Genomic DNA, 22,993 nt, shown 5'->3' on the forward strand with positions numbered 1-22,993 from the left:
GTCTGTATCAAACTTCCTGTTTGACTTGGGCAAGTCATTAAGTCGACCCGGTTTCTACTGAAGTCAATAAAAGATCATTTGGCCTTCAATATATTCTGGTTCATTGTTCCACACACCACTCAGGGCTCGAGAAATTTGCTTAAGGGACAGAGCCAACAAAAGAACTAAGCACCTATGATTTCAGTGCCAAAAGGCCCGAGTATTACACATCTGGTATAAAATTTCTGCAATTTTAAGTATTAACAATGAATGTATGCACCATAGGTTTAATCACCCAACCCACCCTTCCTTTCAGCTCACTCTTTCACCATATTTTGTTCTCCTCTCCCCTTTTTCTGCTGAGGGCAAGCCACAGTCTATATCTTAGGCTCCAGGCACCCTACCATGACTTCCCTGAATTTTGTGGCACCCCATTTCAAAAACAGCATTATTTATTACAGTGCCTACCACCTTGCAAAGTGGCCAGGCAGGGGGAGAAAGAAAATACCACCTTGCACAGAAGCCAGGAAGGGCTGAGCGAGTGCTTACCCTTTCCCACCCTTTAGCAACTTGACAAGGATCTCACAGCACCCCACCATTACTGGTCTATATAAACTGGTTGCCCTAGTCAGCCCCATTGATCTATAGAAACTGGTCGCCCCAGTTTAAGCAACTCTAATGCAATTAATCTCCCCATATCTAAGTCCCTACTGCACCTCTACATCTCTCCAACATGCCAGCATTTCCCTTCCTTTACTGACAAGACACAAACACAGAGATATGAGAAAAGGTCCATGAAAGCTTCGTTCTCATAAAAATGACAAAGACCTAGTTCTGTGCTCAGAAACCAGCTGTCGTGTCTAAACCTCTGAATTCTAAGAATACCACGTATGAAGAGACCTGACAAAAAGATTTACCAACTAATGGCATGACGTGTTCCCTGTCCTTTTCCAGTGAACGTTTGACCAAGTCTTTGCTCCAGCATGAGGCTAGCATTAAGTAACGGTTAATCACATGTAGATCTCAAAGCAACTTCCCGAGATAGATGCATATGATCAACATCATTGGACAGAACAAGGTAACGAAAATGAGTCTCCAAACCCCACATGAGAACTTAACCATTACGCCCATACCTAGTTTGGCAGACAACTGCGTCTGAGTTTAAATGTCTTACCTGGCATCTCCTTTTGAAAGGTTGGTGTTTACTGGGTGAAGAATAACCTTGTTCGCCTCCACATCCACCACGCATTTTGTATGCAGATCAAGCTCTATGAAGAAATGAGAAAGTGTTAAATGCTGTTCCAAAGGTCCATATTTCATACACCCGTGCTTCAAGTAGCCACCAAGTTCATCCTGTTTGGCCAGACGGTAAAGGCAGGACTACTCCAAACATCCCTTTGGGAGATATTCTAATGGGATGGACTTAGCTGAGTTTGAATGCATTCGTTAACTGCAAAACAGAAAGCAGCATTTAGGTATTACCAACGAGGATGCTGAGATTTCTTTTAGGGAAGTAACTATCTGCGTAGTACCACTTTAGCAGCTCCTCTTGTCATAGTGACAGTAGCTTGCACCTGCTCAAGGGACAAACTGACCCTAACGCTAAGCTTCCAACCTAAATTTTCACTGCTGCAGTCAAGGCCATAGCTCCTAGTCCTATGGTCACAGAGAAAAGCCCATCTCCATCCTCTCTGTAATTGCCCTTCAGGTATTTGAAGACTGTTATCAAATACCTGCCCCCCATCAGGCTTCTCTTCTCCAGACCATTTCTTCCTAATTTTCTCCCTGCATGCCCAGGTGATACTCTTATATTCTTCCCTAGTACTATGACCAAGTTTCGACTTTTTATAGGACTCCCTTTTGATTTCAACTTATTAAGGAGACCGCTGTCGAGCCAGGCTGGTCTCCTGTTGCACTTCCCATTCTTCAGTCATGTTGGGATAGTTTGCTCCTGCATCCTTAAAAGGGCCTCCTTAAAGTAGAGGGAGAATGAGTTTGCCATGATGTTCCTGTGGGAATACGCGCTTGAGCACCAGTGCAAAAAATGTTATTTCTTTAGACGGGGTCGGTGGCTCAGATACTACGATATTGAGGGCTGCAATAAAAAGCATCCTCCTAATATATCTATGCCAAAAATACTTAAGTGAGTCAAAATGTGCTCACACCCAAGCTGAATAACCATTATTCATCATCGACCTTGCCTTTCCTCCCATCCTTGATTGCTGTCTGTGCTCAAACTAAGCTCGTAAGCAAGGATTTGCATTTCAAGTTGCGAAGCACGCAGCGCGCTTTGACGCAGAAGCATGTTTCCATCTATGCAAAGATTTAATTTTATTTTACATGTAGTTCATATAAATGTCTGAACAAGTGACCTAGGCTTGCACGTCAACATATGACTAAGCGTAAAGAGACAGAAAGAGCGCCTCGATTCAAAAGTGCTGGGACTAGCTTTTGTTGGCTTGCAGAAGGCCGACTGCAATTAGCCTAGTGTGACCCAATCATATAATTGTTCCTTTCTACACACGGTACAAAAGCACCATTCAAGGCTGCAGTTTTGTACAGAAGAGCCTTTAGCTAGGCAAGTTTCAGAAGTTTTTCTAATATTAATTTCTCCCCTACACATCCAATCATCTTTTACTATGCCGTGCCTTCCTGCTTAAGAGAGTTTATATTCTTTATGTTCTCCAGATTTGACAAGCCAAACTACCTTGATTTGGGAGGTAAGTAATTCGACATCCTCGACTTTTGATAACCAGTGCATTCCTTAAAACCATAAAAAAATGACATTGCTCAAGTACAGCACAGAGGAGACCGAAAGATTTGGAGCCAACACTTAACTTCCAGCACCTGCTATTAAAGACCTGTGCAGTGTCTGGTGTCTGAAGCTTTCCACTGGCTCATAGTCTTGGCAGTATCTGTACAGATCTCTTTGGGAAATACATTCAGTGGGTATTCAGACACTCCTCAAAACCATGCACCCTCATGACAGATATTTGGCTGGGTGATATGATCCCCGCACCCGTTCCTGCCCGGGGCAGGGGGTCGGACCTGATGACCTCTTTAGGTCCCTTCCAATCCTAAGTACTATGATACTATGATGAGAAATAAGGAAGGAAAAAAAATCCTGAAGTAGGTTAACAAATATATAGTACGCTCTCCTCTCCTGACTGTCACTACATTATCAAGGCAGACGAGGTTCTGTGGGTAAATCTGATATCTTTCATTAGACCAACTCAAATAGTTGGAAAAATTCTTCTTAGCAAGCTTTTGGATATAAATACCCTTTCAAAATACCCAGTTACACAAGAGATTTTGCAGGCATTGTTGCTGTCTTGTTTTGCTGCCTACCACGTAGCGGTTCCTCATCTTTCTGCCTACTGAATGGGGAACAGGGGCAGATCCAGAGGTGGGCAGTGGTGTGGCCTCACCCTCCTTCTGACCATCCAGAAGGAGCAGTAAAAAGGGACTGTAAGTGTTCAAAGAAAGTAATAATTCCCCTGCTCAGAAGCATCTCACTTCCCCTCTTCTTCCCTGCTGTCTTGCTCCAACTGGGCTTTAGGGCTGGGCTCAGGCTGGGACAGCAGCGGCAGGTGTCCCTTGCCAGCCCGGGAGCAGATATGGGGAGGGGGAATCCTTTCGCCTGCCACTGCCACCACCACCGGAGGCTGAGCCCAGCCCCGGCGAGGCCCAACTGGAGCTCCCTAGACCCTGGGACATTGGGGGCAGTGCAAGGAAGAGAGATGGGAACAAGCTTCTGGGCAGGGAGGGGAAGGGATCTTACCTGCTTTGGTAAGAGTTGGGAATCCCACCTTATAAATACACTATACACATGAGCTCTGGTTGGGGCGTGGTAGATAAAAGCACCAGTCCTCTGCTGACAAGGTTCCTTGGGTGAATTTGATATCTTTTATTAGACCAACCCAAATAGTTGGAGAATATTTATTAAGCAAGCTTTTGGATTCAAAAACCCTTTGTCAGGCCTCTGCTAGACTTTGGCTCCCGCTCAGCACTTCAGCCAGCTCTAGTTAGTCAAAGAGGAATCCTCTCTTTCAAGATTTTCAAGAGGCCACTACCACAATGTCCACATGCTGGAGGCAAAAGAAACTCTTAAAGTGTTTTATCAGCAAATGATCTCGATGATATCCTGCTGTCCATGCTCCACCCTTGGTTTTTACTTGCTTGAATGTGTTGTTAAAAACTCAACTTCCAAACACACCCACGAGAACAACAAGTCCGTGGATCTAGGTCAAGAGGTACGCACCTATCCCCTAAATGCTGGGAATTCGAGCTTCCAGGGAGATTTGTATAGTTTCAGTTTATGGTGCTTTGCTCCAATAACAAGTCTTTGTACGGACATATTCAAGATTTGAAGGTTTCTTCTACTGAGGAGAGTTAGGCCACGGGCAAGACGGCCACAGAGAAATAATTGTAACAACAGCATTTGAATAAGGATTGTTGAGGTTTGGAATGAATCCTAGGGGTCCAGGATTTCATCAGCAGATCTGAATAAAGTTTCCTTTTAGGTCTCATTTACAAAACACCCCCTATGATTATTGCTAACCTGCTTTTGCTTTTCCTTACACCCTCAATCTATCATTAATTACACTGCAACAGTAGAAAAACAAGGATTGCATTTCTTTCTAGATGGAGATGTGTAACTCGAAACGATGATGTATACCACGAGGAACAGAGGCTTTTCCAAACAAAGTTACTTAATGGGAAGAAAACCATAGATGCAATTTCACTGTTTAAAAAAGCCATTAAGCAAAGGTGTTAGCTCTCACTGTTTCAACCACAAGCCTTATGCTGTTTGATATCTTGCCTAAAATCCCAGCACCAGGAGCCACGAAATTACATGAAACTCAGTTTTCTTCATAAAGTGTCTAACCTTCATAGATGAGGGAAATGGGGAGGAAAGGGGAATTTGAATATGTGACGTAAATTCACTGCAAAGGCTCAGCCACCGGAATGCAAAAAAGACACCTTAACAAAAAGGTCTTAATTTTGAAGCCAAATTTAGGATTATTTTTTGAAGCCTGAGTTAGCAAAACAGATTAATGCCATTAAGTCTACTTGGACCAGACGCAGCATTACAGACAGAAGCACAATCAACTATTTGGTTGCTTCAGTGATAAGAGAATACTACCAGGAGATAGTAATCAGCTGACTACTTTTGGAAAATATAGTCTCAAATTCTTGTCATCTTAGGAAATACTGCAAGAAATTAAAGCCTTTTCCAAAGGGTACACACACACACACAGAGTAAGGAACTTGGTATATCTTTATTCCAAAGACAAAAATAGAGAGACAAGCCATCTCTTAACCAACTCTCCAAGTTTTACCTTTTGGAGTTGTAAAGGCACTTAAAGAAGCAGCACATGAAAGAAAATGAGGGTTGAAGGGACCTCAGGAGGTCACATCTAGTCCAACCCCCTGCTCAAAGCAGGACCAGCCCCAACTACATCATCCCAGCCAAGGCCTTGTTTACCAAGGTCTTCAAAACCTCCAAGGATGGAGACTGCACCACCTCTCTGGGCAACCCATTTCAGTGTTTCACCACCCTCCTTGTGAAAGTTTTTCCTAATATCCAACCTCAACTTTCCTTGCTGCAGCTTAAGCCCATTGCTCCTTGTCCTGCCATCTGCCCCCACTGAGAGCAGCCCAGCTCCATCCTCTTTGCAGCCCCCCTGCAGGGAGGTGAAGGTGGCTCTTCAATCCCCCTCGGTCTTCTCTTCTGCAGACTCAAGCAGCCCAGTTCCCTCAGCCTCTCCTCACCAGTCATGCCCCCAGATCCCCGAACAATTTTTGACACCTTCCACTGGACTCTCTCCAATGTGTCCGCATCCTTTCTGTAGTGGGGGCCCAAAACTGGACAGAGGACTCCAGATGTGGCCTCCCCAGTGCCAAACAGAGGAGAAGAATCACTGCCATTGATAATAATCTGCTCCCTGCATACTGGCTTCCACCCCATCCAGGAGAGCACAAAACAACTGCAGACCCTCCCTGTGCCTGAAGAAGGGTGTTCGTACCCAAAAGCTTGCACAGAACAATTTTTCCAACTATTTAGTTGGTCTAATAAAAGATATCACTTCTCCCCAAAGAACCCCATCTGCCTGTGTCCGTAGACCAACACGGCTACAACCAACACCCGTGAAATTTAGGTAAGATGGACTCAAAGCCATACATGCATGCATGCCTGTAACAATTTAAAAAAAAAAAAAAAGGGGGGGGGGGGGGGGGAACAAGCAGCTGAGAAGTGGAAGCATGCCTTTTCTCCTCTCCACCTTCCCCTTGATTTCCCAAGGTCTGTAGGACCATCCTAAGATCATGAGATGTGACAGCCGTGCCCTGCAGACCTTTAGCGGAGCCCAACTCCTGCACAGCTCGTCCGGCTTGCAGGGGGGTTGGCGAACTTGGAAAGCCTGGCAGGTATCCTTCATGGGTCCTGCTTGCTTTAGGCCCCCTCCCTAGTACAGGGAGCTTGGAGGGGCCGGGAAAAGCAGACAAGATTTTGGAATGGGGCTAAAGTGCCAGCAACTGGAGAGACGTACTGAATCTGTAGCAAAAATGAAAATCAAATAAAAAGAACCAAGCAGAGCACAGAAATGCTTTCATGACCCTCTTTTCCACACTGCTAACACTTGCAGTGGTTTGGCAGAGAAAGCTCCGGAAAAGCTGAGATTTCCCGAATGCAACAGCTCCCGCAAACCCGCTACCATGGCACCCAGGTACCCCACTGTACCCGTGCCCCCCTCCCACCAAGACCTGGTTGAGCTAAGCAGCAGGGCGGCAGAGGTAGGGGACGGAGAGAGCACTAGGATTTCCTTGCCTTCCCCACCACAAGTCTTAAGGGACTGGTCCTCCTGCTGATTTATCATCAGGGATCCTGGTTTTCTCCGATTTAAAAAAATTCCCTCTGTTTTGGTTACAAAAGTAACCCTAACATCCACATTTTTCCATGATTTAAATGAAACACCACTACGTACATGAGTGGTGTTTCATTTAAATCACGGAAAAATGTGCATTTGGGGGTTACTTTCGTTAACCAAAGATTAGGGATTTTTTTAAATCAGAGAAAACTAGGATCCCTGTTTATCATGACCCAAAGAGGGACTTAGCAAGAACCTACAATGAGCCTTGTGAAACTCCCACCTCTATGCTGTGACATAGGGGGAAAAAAACCTCCTACATTTCCATCGACAGGTAAGGATTCCCATTTTGGAGTTTCACTCTGTAAGGAAAGAGGTTTTTCTCCCAGCCAAAAAACCTGTGTGGTCAGCAGTCTTAGACCACAGCAGAAGTGAGGGAAGAAAAAAAAAATATTAATTTCTGAAATATGAACTTTCAGCTGATTGGATTCCCCTACCTAAAATCACTCCCCCTTCATTCTGTGTTTCACAAGGAACCGAGAAAGAATTGGATTCACTCCGCCGTAGTAACTACCGCCTTTATTTTAGGTGACAATTAAGGAACTGCTTGCCCAATTTACTTTGGCCCACACCTATCCTCCTCATTGTGAAACAGTTATGACTTTCGAGGTGGGATTTAATTCATAGGATCAAGATCCCAATAAATTAGTCAGAAATCTTGGTTACATCACGTGTACACAGTGACACAGCACGGCTACCGTAGAGCACCTGTGACCAGGCTATATTTCAATGGAAGATAAAATGATCCTAGTACACAGCATTATTTCAACCCATGTCTTACGAACTGAGTGAAAAGTGACCTGCTGGAGTAAAATCTCTATGTCTCCAATTTATCACCTGCCTGGTTGGGACTAGGGTGTCAAGTTGCCTTTTAACACTCATTTAGTTTCACTAAGAATGGAAGTTCGTTTGTTCGGGGAATTAAACGGCATATTTATGCGGCTTGAAAAAGAAACCAAGTGAAGCAGGAAAACGGTTTTAAAGGCATAAACAACTAAGGCTTTTGCTTAAAAACTGAAATAAATACTGCCAGGTCAAAACTGGACCAAAACACAAGCGTGCAGAATAAGCTCCATAAAGCTTATGATCAACAGAAATATCATATTTTGTTCTTGCCAAAAGATTAACATTCCTTGGCAGAGTTTGCAAGGGGAATGTTGCAGTTTTATGCTATCGCACGATAACCTAAATGAGCCATTGACAAAAAAAAAGAGACGGACTAGCTTTTTTCAACCTAGGGGGGAAAAATGCACAGGCAGTGGGAAGTTAATTTTAAAAATTATGTATATGCAGAGTGAGAGAGAGAAAGAGAGAGGAGAGAGAGGCTTATTTATAAGCAAAATAAAGGACATTTTTGAAAAAGTTTATCGGCTTAAAGAACTAGCCTTCTTAACGAATTGGAAATACTTTCTGCAACTCTACGTGTCAAGTCCCCCTGCCAACTTTAAAACAACAAAAAAGTGACTCTTCGGCCATTTCTCTCTGCTCTTTGCTATATAGAAAACCCCAAGCTTGCATGTCCATGAAAGTGTGTACACATGCACCAACCGGTGATACCTACACCTGATATCATTCGGTATGGTAACTAAACTTAAGGAGGGCGGGAAACCTCTCCTAATTACAGAGCTATGGCAGTGCTGGGGCATTACTTATAATACCCATATTTTAAACAAACTTCAGTTGAAGTCTGCATGTCTTTTCAGCCTGCCAGCAATCCTTGTTTTAAGTCCAGGCAAACTTCTTTCAAGTTTTCCTGTTATATAACTAGGCGAGCACAATTCATCACCTTCTCAGTTTGAAGATGGTGTAATATGTCTGAGCGTGCTCCCCCAGAAGCGCGCAGGACTGCAAGATCTCACTGGAAACACAACTCAAACTGAAGATGTCATGTGATGGGGGTTTGCCCACATACAAGAATGAATGACCAAAAGCTAGCTAAAACACCCCTTGTGTAGTCTGCTGTTTGGTTTTACGCAAGACGAAGATCCTAGTAAGTAAAGATAGGTTATGGCGTGGCATATGGCATTTCTGCCAGCTTTTTTTGCTGCTAAATACGCTGTTCACTGTATGAAAACTTTATGCAAGTAAATAAGTCTCGCGAGATGCTGATCCAGCAAGGAGCGGACTGAAATAAATGTGCAACGACAGCAGCCGCCCAAGAAAAGGTTGGTTAGGGGTTACACTTGGCTCTTGATACAATGGTGTCCAGAAACCAGAGCCAGAAACCAAGATAATATTGTCTTATGCTGAACACATCTTATCCGGTGGTGACTGCAGAGATCAGGCAAACACGAAACCAAAAGATCCAGGTAATCCCTTAGAGCAGCAGGTTTCAGCATTGACAGGAGGACACTCACTTAGCTCACCAATTATTTCCTTTGGCAGCTTGCACAAGCCCTGATCACTCAGGACTGCTGTCCTCCTTGACAGTGCATTCAGCACCCCTACCGCCTTACAGCCCTGGGTGATGCAATTGTATTTTAAGCCAAACCAAAACTAAGACACCCTATTCTTTACCTATGCGTCACGACATCCTTTTCAACAGAGATCCCGGGTTGTTACTGTTTATACTATGACTTTTACTGTACATGCAATTAGTAATCAAGACCAAACACTACACTCTACCTAGCTATTCATGTTTTGGAAGGATAATCGTGAATAGCATCGACTGTGCTTTGAATATTGTCATCAGGGTGCAACACATGCCACTTCGTTTCTAAAATGAGTTGTGTCATAAGAACGAGATTACTCACGTGTATTATGTTTCTATATGCAAGCAAATCGTTTATGTTACTAGTATACATTTCATTGCAAATCACCGCAGTGGGAATGCAACCAACTCCAGAGTTCAGGGCACGGCACGCTGCGTAGCTGCTGCTATTGTGCAAAGATGCCGAGGGAAATTCCTTCCCTTACAAACAATGCCTTAGGTGGGAGCTTTGACACACAAGCGGATGAAGAAGCTTTTCTCTTACATTTAGCAAACAAGGTGGTGCTGGACTAATCTATCTTGAACGGATGAATGAAGGTCCAAATTAACGTGACATCTGAATACCTGGATTCCCCATTACCATGCATTTCCAACCTGACACAGATCAAGCCATTGCTCTGTCAGGACGGCAAGATAAACAACGGCGTGCTTTTGTTACGATTCCTCTAAAACCGACGCACCGACACAAGACAGCGTTTTGCGCCTGGAAAGGTGGCAGGCATTTTTGCACCTGGAAAGACGGGCACATTTTTGCACCTGGAAAGACAGCACGCATTTTTTGCGCCTGGAAAGATGGCACACACATTTGCCCCTGGAAAGATGGCATGCATTTTTGCGCCTGGAAAGACAGACGCATATTTGCACCTGGAAAGATAGCACGCATTTTTGTGCCTGGAAAGATGGACACATTTTTGCGCCTGGAAAGATGGACACATTTTTGCGCCTGGAAAGGCGGGCACATATTTGAGCCTGGAAAGATGGCACGCATTTTTGCGCCTGGAAAGATGGCCACATATTTGCGCCTGGAAAGATGGCACACACATTTGCCCCTGGAAAGATGGACACACATTTGCCCCTGGAAAGATGGCACGCATTTTTGCACCTGGAAAGATGGACACACATTTGCCCCTGGAAAGATGGCACGCATTTTTGCGCCTGGAAAGGCGGGCACATATTTGCGCCTGGAAAGATGGCACGCATTTTTGTGCCTGGAAAGATGGACACATTTTTGCGCCTGGAAAGATGGACACATTTTTGCGCCTGGAAAGGCGGGCACATATTTGAGCCTGGAAAGATGGCACGCATTTTTGCGCCTGGAAAGATGGCCACATATTTGCGCCTGGAAAGATGGCACACACATTTGCCCCTGGAAAGATGGACACACATTTGCCCCTGGAAAGATGGCACGCATTTTTGCACCTGGAAAGATGGACACACATTTGCCCCTGGAAAGATGGCACGCATTTTTGCGCCTGGAAAGGCGGGCACATATTTGCGCCTGGAAAGATGGCACGCATTTTTGTGCCTGGAAAGATGGACACATTTTTGCGCCTGGAAAGATGGACACATTTTTGCGCCTGGAAAGGCGGGCACATATTTGAGCCTGGAAAGATGGCACGCATTTTTGCGCCTGGAAAGATGGCCACATATTTGCGCCTGGAAAGATGGCACACACATTTGCTCCTGGAAAGATGGACACACATTTGCCCCTGGAAAGATGGCACGCATTTTTGCACCTGGAAAGATGGACACACATTTGCCCCTGGAAAGATGGCACGCATTTTTGCGCCTGGAAAGGCGGGCACATATTTGCGCCTGGAAAGATGGCACGCATTTTTGCGCCTGGAAAGATGGACACATTTTTGCGCCTGGAAAGATGGACACATTTTTGCGCCTGGAAAGATGGACACACATTTGCCCCTGGAAAGATGCCACGCACTCAATACCATTTATTTTCAGTTGCAAAAATGTGACGCTCCTGCCTTCCCTGGAGCTCAAGTCATCTCTTGCTACTTTCGCTTGACAGTGCACCTGCACGGGCGACGTCTCACATTTAACTGAATCACGCCACTTACTTCTACTCTGAAGTCCAGCTGGAACGTGTGCGGCGCACCACCTACCCCTAGACACCTTAAAAAACAAACGCCATCCACGTTGAAGAGACAGACTGCTATCCAAATCCTGCTTGGGGACGCTCTCTGGAGAACCCCGGGTGACCAGAAGGACGGACGCGAGGGCCGGCTCCGGACGGTTTTGGGCGACGGAGGAAACCAGTTTGCAGGCGCGTCCAGAAAGAAACCAGCCCGGGGACCGCTCGCGCTCAAACCGAAGGAGGGGGGGTGACGACACCCCGGTTTCGTGACTTCGCTGCACGCTCCTTTGGGGGGCAGAGGGGTTGGGGGGGGCAGAGTGACACGGGCACCCCTGGGGGGGCACTATGACACCCCTGAGGGGGACAGACTGACACAGGGGGGGCGGGGGGGGGCAGACAGGCACCCCTGGGGGGGCACAATGACACCCTGGGGGGGGGCAGACTGACAGGCACCCCTGGGGGGGGAGGGGGACACTCACCGCGTCGGTTTTGGGGGCGGACGCGCACCGCCACCTTCACTTTGGAGTCGCCCATCGCCGCCCGCTCCGCTCAACTCGGCGTGTCCCTCCTCGGTTTCCGTCCTGCCCAGGAGCGGGGCGGCGCTTCGCGCTCCACAGCGCCACAAAGGTCCCACCCCCGTCCCCGCCGTCGGGACTACACTCCCCAGCGCCGCCATGACGGGCGCGCGGCCTGCTGGGAGCTGTAGTCCACCCCCCTCCCCTAAGAGGGGTATGTGTGCATTGCATCCTGGGAGTTGTAGTACCCGCGGGTCTCCCCTCGCTCCGTGTGGCGCGTGGCATGCCGGAAGGTGTAGTTCCGTGCCTCCCTTCAGAGGTGGCGCGTTGCCTCGTGGGAGTTGTAGTCCCCTGACATTTTTTCTTGATTTTTTTTTTTTTTAAATCCCCAATTTTCTCTCCAAAAAGAAGAACCCCCCAATCCACATTGTTTTCCCCGTGGTTGCAATGCAACACCACTGATAGAGAGACATGTATATTGCAGTGTTTCATTTCAATCATGGGGGAAAAAAGGTGGATTTGGGGGTTACTTTATTTTTTTTTTTTTTTTACTAATTTTTTTGTTTTTTAAATCAGAGAAAACCAGGATCCCTGTGACGTGTTGCCCCAGGCCAGGGGAGCAGGGTCCCCTTCCCAGGCGTGGCAGCCTTGCAGGCTCCGCCACCGACTCGCCACATGGCCTTGGGCAAGTCCCCCGGCAGGTCGGCACCGAGGCAGGGAGCGGTGATCTGCGGATGCCGGGATGAGACCTGATAACAAAGTAACCCCAAATCCACCTTCCCCCCCCCCCCCCGGATTTAAATAAAACACCACTAATAGAGAGATGTGTATATAGAGGTGCTTCATTAAAATCATGGAAAAAGGTGGATTTGGGGTTACTTTTTTTTTTAAACCAAAAATTAGGGTTTTTTTTTTTTAAACCAGAGAAAACCAGGATCCCTGATGATAAGGATCCTGCTTGGTTTTGGGAGGAGGGCAGCGCTGGCTGCTCAGCGCATCCACACGAACCCTCATCCTGGATGAAACGAACCCGTTTCTTCCCCCCTCCGTCGGTGCCAGCCCACAAAACCTGGAACGCAGCAGCAGACAATCAAGCCTATAAATGAATCGGGTATCCGGGTTGTAGCCGTATTGGTCTAGAGGAAAAGGCACTCAGGACTCGTAGTCGAGATGATCTCTTTTATTAGACCAACAAGATTTTTGCAAAAAAAAAATCTTAAATTGCAAGCTTTTTTGACTCATTTGTGAAACCCTATGAATTATGAACTTCCATTTCTACCTAGGAGAACTTTTACAATCTCTTCTCTCATGCCGGAGGAAGGGTGTTTGTGCCAGAAAGCTTGCAATTAATTCAAGAAATGTTTGCAAAAATCTTGTTGGTCTAATAAAAGAGATCATTTCTCCTGAGTGCCTTGTAAATTAATCAGGCTCTCACAATGACAGAAAATGTTTTTTTTTCTTCTGATTTTGAAGGGTGGGGAGGCACTCAGACAATGAGGGGGACATTATCAGCAGATCCTTAGATAGACAGGGTCTTGTTCCCCGGTTCTGATAAGGAAAGATGGTTGTTGGAGGGGCTGGCAGAAGAGGGAGGTCAGGAGTTGTAGGGTCTGGCCTCATCGCTCAAGAGAGGATGGTAGGGAGGTGCAGGTTGCATGCATAGTGCAGAGTACTAAGAGTTGCTTGTATGATTATTTAGCAAGATTTATTTGTTTCAAACACAAACGCTCCACCTGCAGCCAGGAGCGACGTTTTCAAGGAGGTCTGCAAAGTTCCTACATTTCCCCATCAAATGTTCCCCACATAGAAGTCATGGGTAAAGCCGCCTTGTGATGGCAATAAAAACTCAGAGACGCAGAGTTGCATTTGGTTTTAAGGTCAGATTTACTGGGAGGTTGCCTCTTTCATCAGAGAGAACAGAAGCCTCCGGACTTTGATCCCGAAAGCTTGCAGAAAAGGACAATTTTCTTGTGATTTCCCAGGTATCATTTTGGAACCAAGAGTTCTAGTTTTCTGTATGTCTTCAGGTAAGATATAGTGCTTCACCTCTGACTTGAAAAGCAGCTTGTCCAAGTAGACCAAACACAAAAATATCATTAAAAAATAATAATTTTTTGCTATTTCTGTTGGTCTAATAAAAGGTATCAACTTTCAAGCTGGCATTTAACTGACACGGAGAATGGCATCCACAGTGATTCTCTACCAGGGCGCAGCAGTATCCCGGGTTACCTTGATAACCTTTCAACGGTGCCATGGGATGCCACATAAAGTTAGCACTGCTAGGGGTGCAAACACGATTCACGAGATAAACGCCGGCATTTCAAATATGGGAACTTTTTACCCTCTTTAATTTTCCCAGAGCCTGATGAAGGACATTTGAGCCCAAAAGCTTGCAGAAAAAGAGTCTACTATGGGTCCTGATTGCAGAAAAAGAATGTTTTTGCAGTTTCCTACTTGGTCTAATACAAGGTATCATTTCTGAACCAAGAGCTCTAGATTTGTGCATGGTGTTTCAAACAGGAATTCATTGTTTTAAAAGGATCTGCCCCGTCGTGGTCTTTCTGAGCTCTTCGCGACAGAAGAAGTGCTCTAGTGTTTTTCTGTAGTCAAAAACAAGTGAAAACGAAGAGCTGGCATTTTCCATGGGTGTCCTGAGCATAAAGACGAGCGTCTCAGATTTAACGATGTTGAGAACCACTGGTCTACCACCATCCTCTTCAGGTATTTGAAGACTGTTACCAGACCCCACCCCAGTCCTCTCTTTTTTCAAGCTAAATAACCCCAGTTCTTCCAGAAACAAAGATTAAATGAAAATGTCTTTACTGATCAAAGGGAACACCACATTCCCAGCCTGCTGTGTTCAGGTTAAAGCTAGTGTGTTGAAGACAGAAGCAGTTTGCCGCTTGGACTCAGATAAGCAGTGTGGCCCCCAATTTTGCAGAATGATCTATACTGATAGGTTTTACACTAGCAAAAAATGACTCTCCTGGTGTAAAGTGGGTCCTGCTCTGAATTTCTTTTTTCTTTCTCAGGTTCCCACCACACTTCACCAGCTTGGCCTGTCTGCAGTCAGATCCTACCACAACTATTAAGCACTATTACGTGTGATCCTATTCCACCCTGCGCAAGTCCCTGAAATGTCATTAATGCAGCAGCTCCTGTCATTCTATCCTCTTTGCCTTAAAACAGTCACAAAAAAGCAGCAAGAAGGAAGAGGACCCAACCACCTTTCTTTATTCACTGTATAACTGTTTTCCAAGGGTTTGAGCCAGATGGAATTAGGGTTACACCTGAGCACCCAAGTCCATTTGGTGTCTAATAGGTAGAGTAAACTCTGGCCCCTAGAGTCTGTTTTAATTACATTTAATGGGATTATCAAGATGGGCACATACTAAAGTTGATTGAGTTATTTGCTACTCCTACTCGTGATTTCAGATGTAAAATTACTGTATTTACTTGAGTTTTGTTTCCCTTTTAAACATGGGGGGAAAGCCCTTCCTCTTGGAGTCCAGCCCCAGCTCCAGCCCTGATTCGGGCTTGGGGTCCGAGCTGCATCTGCAGACCCCCCTGCTTTCTGCCTAGGGTGGCCATTGGTCCTGTTTTATACCAAACTGTCCTGTTTTTAAACCAACCCCTTGTCCCCTGTCCATTCCTGAATGAGGAACGGACTGCAAAAAGTCCTGTTTGTCAGTCCTTTAATAGAAATACATGTCAATCATTTCTCCTGAGGGCGGGCAGGTGGAGCGCTGCATTTGTATCTGCTGGAACGGCAGTGGGACTGGGAGGAGGCTCTTGTCACCGTCTTTGCACCCACAGAGCAGCCCAGTGAGTCACGGGGTGTCCTGCTGCATGTGGAGGGTCAGCTCTGGGCCTCTGGGCTCCTAGGAAGCTGGGCCAGCTCATTAAGCCATGATTTCTCTCCCGAGACAGGCAAACCTGTCCGCCTCTTGGGGAAGGAAGGGAAGGTCCTGCTAGCCACCTACTCCTGCCCACTGTGGCTGCTGCTCTCCCCACCCGCTGCTGCCTCCACTTGTCTCTCTCCCACCCCCACTTACCCTCTGGCCCTGCTTTGGTCTGGACACAGCAGTGGCAGCAGTTCTGGCTCTGACCCCGGCTCCAACCCAGTCCTGGGGCCAGGCCCAGAGCTGGCACTGCTGCAAATGTGGCTACCTGTCTGGGCAGGGGCTGGAGCCACCATGTGCTCTGTGCCCTGGCACCGAGTGGGGCCAGAGCCAGGACTGCGGGGAAGTGGTGGCAGGAGGGGCACAAGAGCTGCAGGGGGGTCAGTTGGCAGGGGGAAGGTGCTGGGTGGGGGGCAGACACCATGGGGGGTAAGTGCCATAGACTCTAACGATTGGGGGGTCATCTTCAATTCAAAGTCGTCTTAGATTCAGGTAAGTACAGCAGATTGCAACGTCTTTGGAGCACTGGTTGTGCCTTTTTATTACTGACAAGAATCCGTCATGTTTTGAATTCAGCGTGCATGAAAAATAACGACTGCACGCACTGCGATTTCAATTATTGTTGCTAAGATTTGGAGAGCCTGCCTATGGAAAAGTCTGCAGGATCATTCAGTCGGTCTCGCTGCAGAATTGTAATCGCCGGGGACTGGAGAGAAGCTGGTGATTCTTCTTTTGTATATTTTCTGCAGATTTTCCTAGAGACAACAAACCTTGGCATATTTGATATCCGGTCATTTCAGGGCATATCAAGATGAGGGACATTTTGCAAATGTTTTGAGTATTTACTTAGGTAGCGATGCCCATGGAAATTTCCCTCTTGTACACACGGTGCTGAATAATAAATGACACCTATTTGCATAAGAGGTTTGCACTGGTGCTGCTGCATCCCTGTCCTTACTTCAGTGTGAATTCCTAGACAAGCCCTTTACTTAACCTCGTCTTGTAGGGAATTGTCTGGAGCTCTACCAGCAAAAAAAAGGGGAAATATGTGAATTCTGCTCCTGTCTCCACCCTCCTCGCTGTAATGAAGTGCTGACTTCAAGGATTAGCCTTAGCTATTTAAATGCTAATGTAATTAAGTCACAAAACAATCAGGAGGGGAAGCATTACTTGCTCCTCCCATTCATTAATTTTAGCTTTCCAAAGCTAAAGTGCTGGATGCCATCCTGCTACACCCAAGGCAAGGAGCCCAGCTCCCATTGTCACTTCACTTGGTTACAAGAGGTTGCAAGCTGGAGCGTGGCTTTTGTGTCTGGCTGTAACTAGACAGCCCCTACTTTAAACAGGAGGGCAACTAGACTGATTAATCTGGCGCAATTAAAGTATTAAGGGACTGAGAGTATCTACATCAGCCAAGCTGAATGGGGGTAGGAATACCTGCAGGTTATTCAGCTTGGTGGGCTGGAGAGATCTGGGTCTCATTTTTTATTAAATATTGTGACCTCTATGGACAGGGACAAACATCGCTGGTCTCTTTGACTGGATATAATGATAGTTTGGGCAGTGGTTATCCAACTCTTTCGGATTTGAGACTCCCCCTTGGAAAATGCTAGGTCTTAGTTTTCACTCACTTTTTGACTATGGAAAAATAAGAGAAGGGTTTTTTTGCTGCAAAGACCAAGACAGGTCAGACAGTATTTAATGCTATGGATCTGTGCTTGAACCCTCTGGGTCTATCCTGTGAATTGTGTTTGCAAACCTAACAATGCTAGCACCGCATAGCACCCCAGAGCGCCCTTGACAGGATCTTAAGGCACCCCAGGGTGCTGCGGCATCCTTGTCGAGAGCCACTGGTTTGCAGCCTGGTGGGAAAGCCCAAAGAGATGGTTGCCACTTCACCTAAAACATAACCAAAAAAAAAATAGCCAGGCTTATTTGAACCCCGTTTCTTGATTTTCTAGGGTGCGTAGCAAAAGAGCCACATCAATTATGAATACACTTTAGACCTAGTTCCTGTCCATAAATCATTCAGGCTTTGGAAAGCTAAAGCAGAGGATCTTATCAGTGCTTGCCAGTGCCATGCATGCTGCTAAGGATGGTTAGAGCCTGATTCTCCCACGTGCTAGGCACCAGCAGTCAGGTCTGTCTGACACTAGCAGGAGCTAGGGGCACTCAGCCTCCTTCAGGATCAGGCCCTTCACACAAAAGAGCTGCTATGAAACATTCATAAGAGAAGGCTCCTTAATGCAGTACACATTGTCATAAGCTTTTTATCCACTTCCTGGGATAGGGCACCGGTAATTATACCCACTCTGAGGTTAGCTTCTAATATACCGATGTATCTCATTCTTCAGGCTGATTTGAAGGAGGTATGCGTATATAAATAAAGTCGATCTTTGGTAGCAAGATGAAATAAGGGCAAAGCAAAAACCTTCAAATCTCATAAAGTTCAGTCTGTCCTGCGCTTGCTTCCAGCATCATCCCGAACGGCAAGACAAGCAATAATTCACATGCACACCAAAATTATTCCTGGTTGAAATCATAACCATAAAATAAAAAGGTCCAAATGAAAAGCACCCAAATCCTGAAATGAAAAAGGAAGTGTGGAGCACCATTTCTGGTCTGCTTCACAGGTGGGTGTGCCATTCATTTCATGGGAGATGCAATTTGGGCCAGTTTGCAGGGTCAACAGGTTCATTTATGGCTCAAAGATGCGTGTCCTGCATCCCCGCTTTGCTAGGAGCGCCAGTCACTGAGATTCTCTAGGCTGGTACATTGGTGCTGATCGTGCACCAGCATTTCAAAGATATACAGACATCTAAAGTCACCTAAAAGTTCAGCCCTACGTCCTCGCTGCATGGATACCCACAGAAAGATGAGTAGACTTATATCCTGCTGCAGCACTTGCAGAATTGGGATTCCTTTGGAAGTCTTTTGATACAGATTCGTTCGCCTGAATAGCAGCGGGCCTACCGCTCTTGCTGATTCCTGTACGTGTCTGCACAATGGGGTCTTGCAGAATGAAGTGCAGATAGATGCTAATTGTCTCTGCTTTGTGGACCAAGATGTGTTTGGTTGTTATCAGCTTTTCCATTTGCAGCTAAACTTTCCAATTCCAAGCTCCTGTCTTCGATTTCATTAGAATTATTCTTGCTCCAATTAGAGACTTGAAATTTTGATTGCCTTCATCGGCAATAAATTGGATTTGGTATCTTTATAGATTTTTGAACTAGAGAGAGAGAAAAAAAACCAGAATTAGCAGAGAACGATGTGAAGACAATGCAAGGGAAAATGACGGTTCTGGAAACACAATAAAGACATCAACTTGAGACAGAGCGACTGAAGTTTTCGAGAATCGTGCCAATTGCTGCAGCATTTATTTCCCTGAGATACTCTACCTGAAAAGGTTCAGCTCTCTTGCCACCAAAGACAGGAATATTTAATAGCATGTTGTGCTGAATCACGGGCTTGTCTCGCATTAGCAGAGAGCCCTGCAGGAGCCAGGCTCCCTATTTTCCATTTCTTGCCCTTGCCTCCTCCGCCGCAGAATAAAAATGGACCCAAATAAAACCCCTGCATTTCAATGGTCAGCAGAGGTGTTGTGTTCAGATCTAAGTTTCCCAGCACCCCTACATGAATCAGTAATAGTAATAATGTTTTGTACGTGTTTAGCAAACGGTGGTCAGTTCAAACACCAGATCCAAATGCCCCTAAATATATGCAGTTAGTGGTTTGACATCCAGCCCCGGGAGAGTCTGATGAACGAGGTTGTTCTTTTCACCAGCTAATTATTACTGGATTGGAAATATCATATTGACCAATAATAGACTTCCAATCTACAGACACAAGTGCCATCTAGCGGCTGGGGGGTGTATTTGGTAGCTGTGTTGGTCTGAGACAAAAAGAAATGCAAAACTTTAAAACTCCTGGTCCAGAGATGATACCTTTCATTAGACCAACTAAGAAATCACAAAAAATTATCTTTCTTTGCAAGCTTTTGGGCTCATGCACCCTTCCTCAGGCTTAGGGACTTGTACCTCTTTCATTTTCCCTAATCCTGAGGAAAGGCACGTGAGCCCGAAAGCTTGCAAAGAAAAATGATTTTTTTTTGCCATTTCTGAGTCGATCTAATAAAAGGTATCATCTCTGAACCAAGAGTTCTAACGTTTTACATTTCATCAAGTGGCTAAGAAGTACAGTGAGCTCTGGTTTCCAAGCTGCCTACAGCCCTTTCCTTTCCCAGGTCTAAAACATCTCTTTTGGCTTCTTTTAAGAAAAAATAAATGTGCAACGACCTTGTAGTAAAAAGTCATCTTTTCGTCAAAGGTCCATGATGCTATAAGGCCAGCTGAATACGTGCAAATGGTCTTGTATTGCTTAGCGTTGGGTATTGGATCAATCAAATAAAGTTTGGTCAATTGACCAGCCAAATATCGGTCACAAATTGTAAAAAATATCCATTAGGTCCAAGTAATGCACAGATAAAGCACAGATTTATCATTAAGGTGTCAAAAACAATTTAAAAAAATCATATTTCTGTCAAGAAAACTACAAAAAAGCAGGGGGGTTGGGTTTTTTGTTTTGTTTGTTTTTTGGTAAAATTGCTATAATCTTTGACTGGTCAAAAAATATGCAGTCAATTGACTGGTGCAAGGGGCTGGACCTGATGATCTTTCAAGGTCCCTTGAAGCCTTACAATTTATGAATCTATGACTGATCAGTTGACAAGAAGTGACCAATCAATTGACTGGTTGGCCAACCCTAGTCTTGCTAGAGGAAAAGAAAGGCTAGTCTCATCTGGAGCCTGTTGGGTTTGTGGTCTGGTGGAGTGGAAAGGTGGTCCCTCAAGACCTGGAGGGATGGTTCCCTGCATTGTGCTGAAAGAGGCTGAGGTTTATAAGTGGTTGAGCAGGAGAAATGTTTTTGGTTGTGGTGATAGATATGATCGCTGGGTGCATTAGAGCTCGTCCGAGCCCTACGGATAAAGAGACAGGTAATCAAGAGGTCACAACAGGTTAGCGTGCCTGGAACGAGTTCCCTACCAGTAGATCTCCAAAGTCCCGCAGGCAAGTTGTAGGCCCTACCGAAGATGATGGATTTTTTTTCCATTGATTTAAACAGAACCAGGATTTCACCTTAGTACGTGTGTGAAGCTTTCCAAGGCTCGTCTCTACTCAGGTCTTGTCTTCACTATGTAAAAAGGTAAGGGCTCTTTTTTACCATGTTCCAGCTATGACTAACGGTGGTAACTAGCCCACTGCAGTCTTACTGTGTGAGGCTCAGCTAAATGTTAGTCAAGTTAATTGCCAATCACTAGGAAACAAAAAAAACCCCCAAAACCAAAACCTCTAGTGTTAGTGTAGCCACTGTAGCATTGCCTACCTCTAAGTATTAAACAAATCACATGTAAGTTCCCAAAAGTCATGAGCTTGGCTTTACTATTATTGGGGTTTTTTTGAGTTTTTAAGCCTTTTGAGTTCACATGTCAAGTTTTATTTGAGGTCCAGAATCTGTTAGGTATTTTTTAAGTGAAAACCGAAATTTTCACGCCATTATCTGTCTCCAGGAGAAGAGACGAATGTGAAGTAGCGTAAGACCTGTAACAATTGCGACACGTTGGCACCTGAGAGCTGGGGTCATGGGGTGGCCCAGGAAACTTTGCCTTGTCATGTGCAAAACACCTTGGCTATTAAAAGTCATCCAGATATTTCCCTGTTAGACGGATACGAGGTCACCAATCCCACCAACACCTGAATGTGTTAAAACAGAGGACATTTAGGATGGAAGAAGAATGTGCTTTTTTTAGCTACACTGAAATGAAAGAAAGGAACTAGTAGCTTAGTTCTGGTCCAGATCTAAGCTTTAAGGATCACAGGATCATAGGAAAGGGACCTTGCAAAGTCACCTAGTCCACTCCTCTGCTCACAGGATCATAGGAAAGCAGGGCTGGAAGGGGCCGTGCAAGGTCATCTTGTCCAGCCCCCTGTTCAAGGCAGTTTCATCCCTAACTAAACCAGATAAATGTCTGTCTAACCTGCCCTTGAACGTTTCCAAGGATGGAGAGTCTACGGCATCTCTAGAGGGCTCATCCCAGTGCTTGACCACCCTCGTAGTCAGGCCGTTCCTCCTAATCCCCAACCTAAATTTCCCCTGCTGCAGCTTGAGGCCACTTCCCCACAGTTTAGTTCTGGAGACTTACATCCACACTTTGCAGCTCTGAAATTCAACCCCTGATCTTGGTTCGGCCCCAAGACCCCTCCTTCATTAGCATGTATCATTTATGCATCGAGGAGGTTGGTTAAAAATGCTGTTTCCAACTGAATTTTTTGGAAGAAGTCGATCTTATTGCCGAGACAACATGAGGCACTGAGATATCTTGCAGACAGTTGAAAGCTTGAAAAATAGTTCATTTAGGGAGCCCCTCTCCCACGTAGGACTGACTGGGACAGGAAGAGCAAACTGATACGGTCGTTGGTTTTGCACATCCTCATGACATTTGCAGAGAGTTCAGAAAAAGGCAAGGAATGGCCTGGCTGGGATCAAAAGAAGGCAGCTCCTGCCCTCTCCTGGAGTTAATCATCGTTGCACAGGGCCAGACCTAGAAGAGGGGCAAAGAGCAAGGGATGCTAAATCATCGGATGAGGCAGGGCTGTGCGATCAGGGGTCTCAAATTGCAGTCCCCCAGGTTTCTGCCTGGCTGCCTCTTCCTGCATTGCTTTGGCTGCAGCAGCAGCCAAGAGCTCCAGACTCTCCCTCCCTCCAGCTTCCCCTTCTTGCCCCTCTGGGGCAGTGCGGCGAGGTGCAGCTTTCAGCGCCGGGGAGTCTGAGTGGTGCAAGGTAGCTTATGAGCAGGAAGCTAGGGGTGAGACTTAGCAGTGCGGGTGTCCCCCCCGGTGCAGCCCCTGGCCCATCACTGCTGATAAAGCTGGACCACACCTTTCAGAAACAACATCCCCTTTCTATGTGGAGACCCCAAGTGATCCCGAATACACCGCACCCCTTGGTTAGTTGGTCTGGGGAGTCATTTCTTTCGCTATTGCCAGCTTCTTGAGTTTCAACTTCTCGCCATTGGCTCTCGTTCTGTC

The 22,993-nt window shown here is 45.9% G+C and overlaps 1 protein-coding gene across 1 annotated transcript in view; it reads right to left on the reverse strand.

Annotated features, from left to right (window-relative positions):
* The window catches only part of KIF13B (kinesin family member 13B), a 178,662-nt gene extending 166,584 nt beyond the window's left edge, over positions 1–12,078 (reverse strand). Inside the window, exons 1-2 of the mRNA XM_006268017.4 lie at positions 11,971–12,078; positions 1,154–1,247 (exon numbers count right to left, since the gene is read on the reverse strand). Coding sequence (XP_006268079.2) covers positions 1,154–1,247; positions 11,971–12,025 — 149 coding nt within the window. The 5' untranslated portion in view covers positions 12,026–12,078. The remainder of the gene's footprint in view (positions 1–1,153; positions 1,248–11,970) is intronic.
* Between the last annotated feature and the right edge of the window lie 10,915 nt (positions 12,079–22,993).

This window comes from Alligator mississippiensis, chromosome 1 (assembly GCF_030867095.1).
Source record: "Alligator mississippiensis isolate rAllMis1 chromosome 1, rAllMis1, whole genome shotgun sequence".
Taxonomy (NCBI): Eukaryota; Metazoa; Chordata; order Crocodylia; family Alligatoridae; genus Alligator; species Alligator mississippiensis.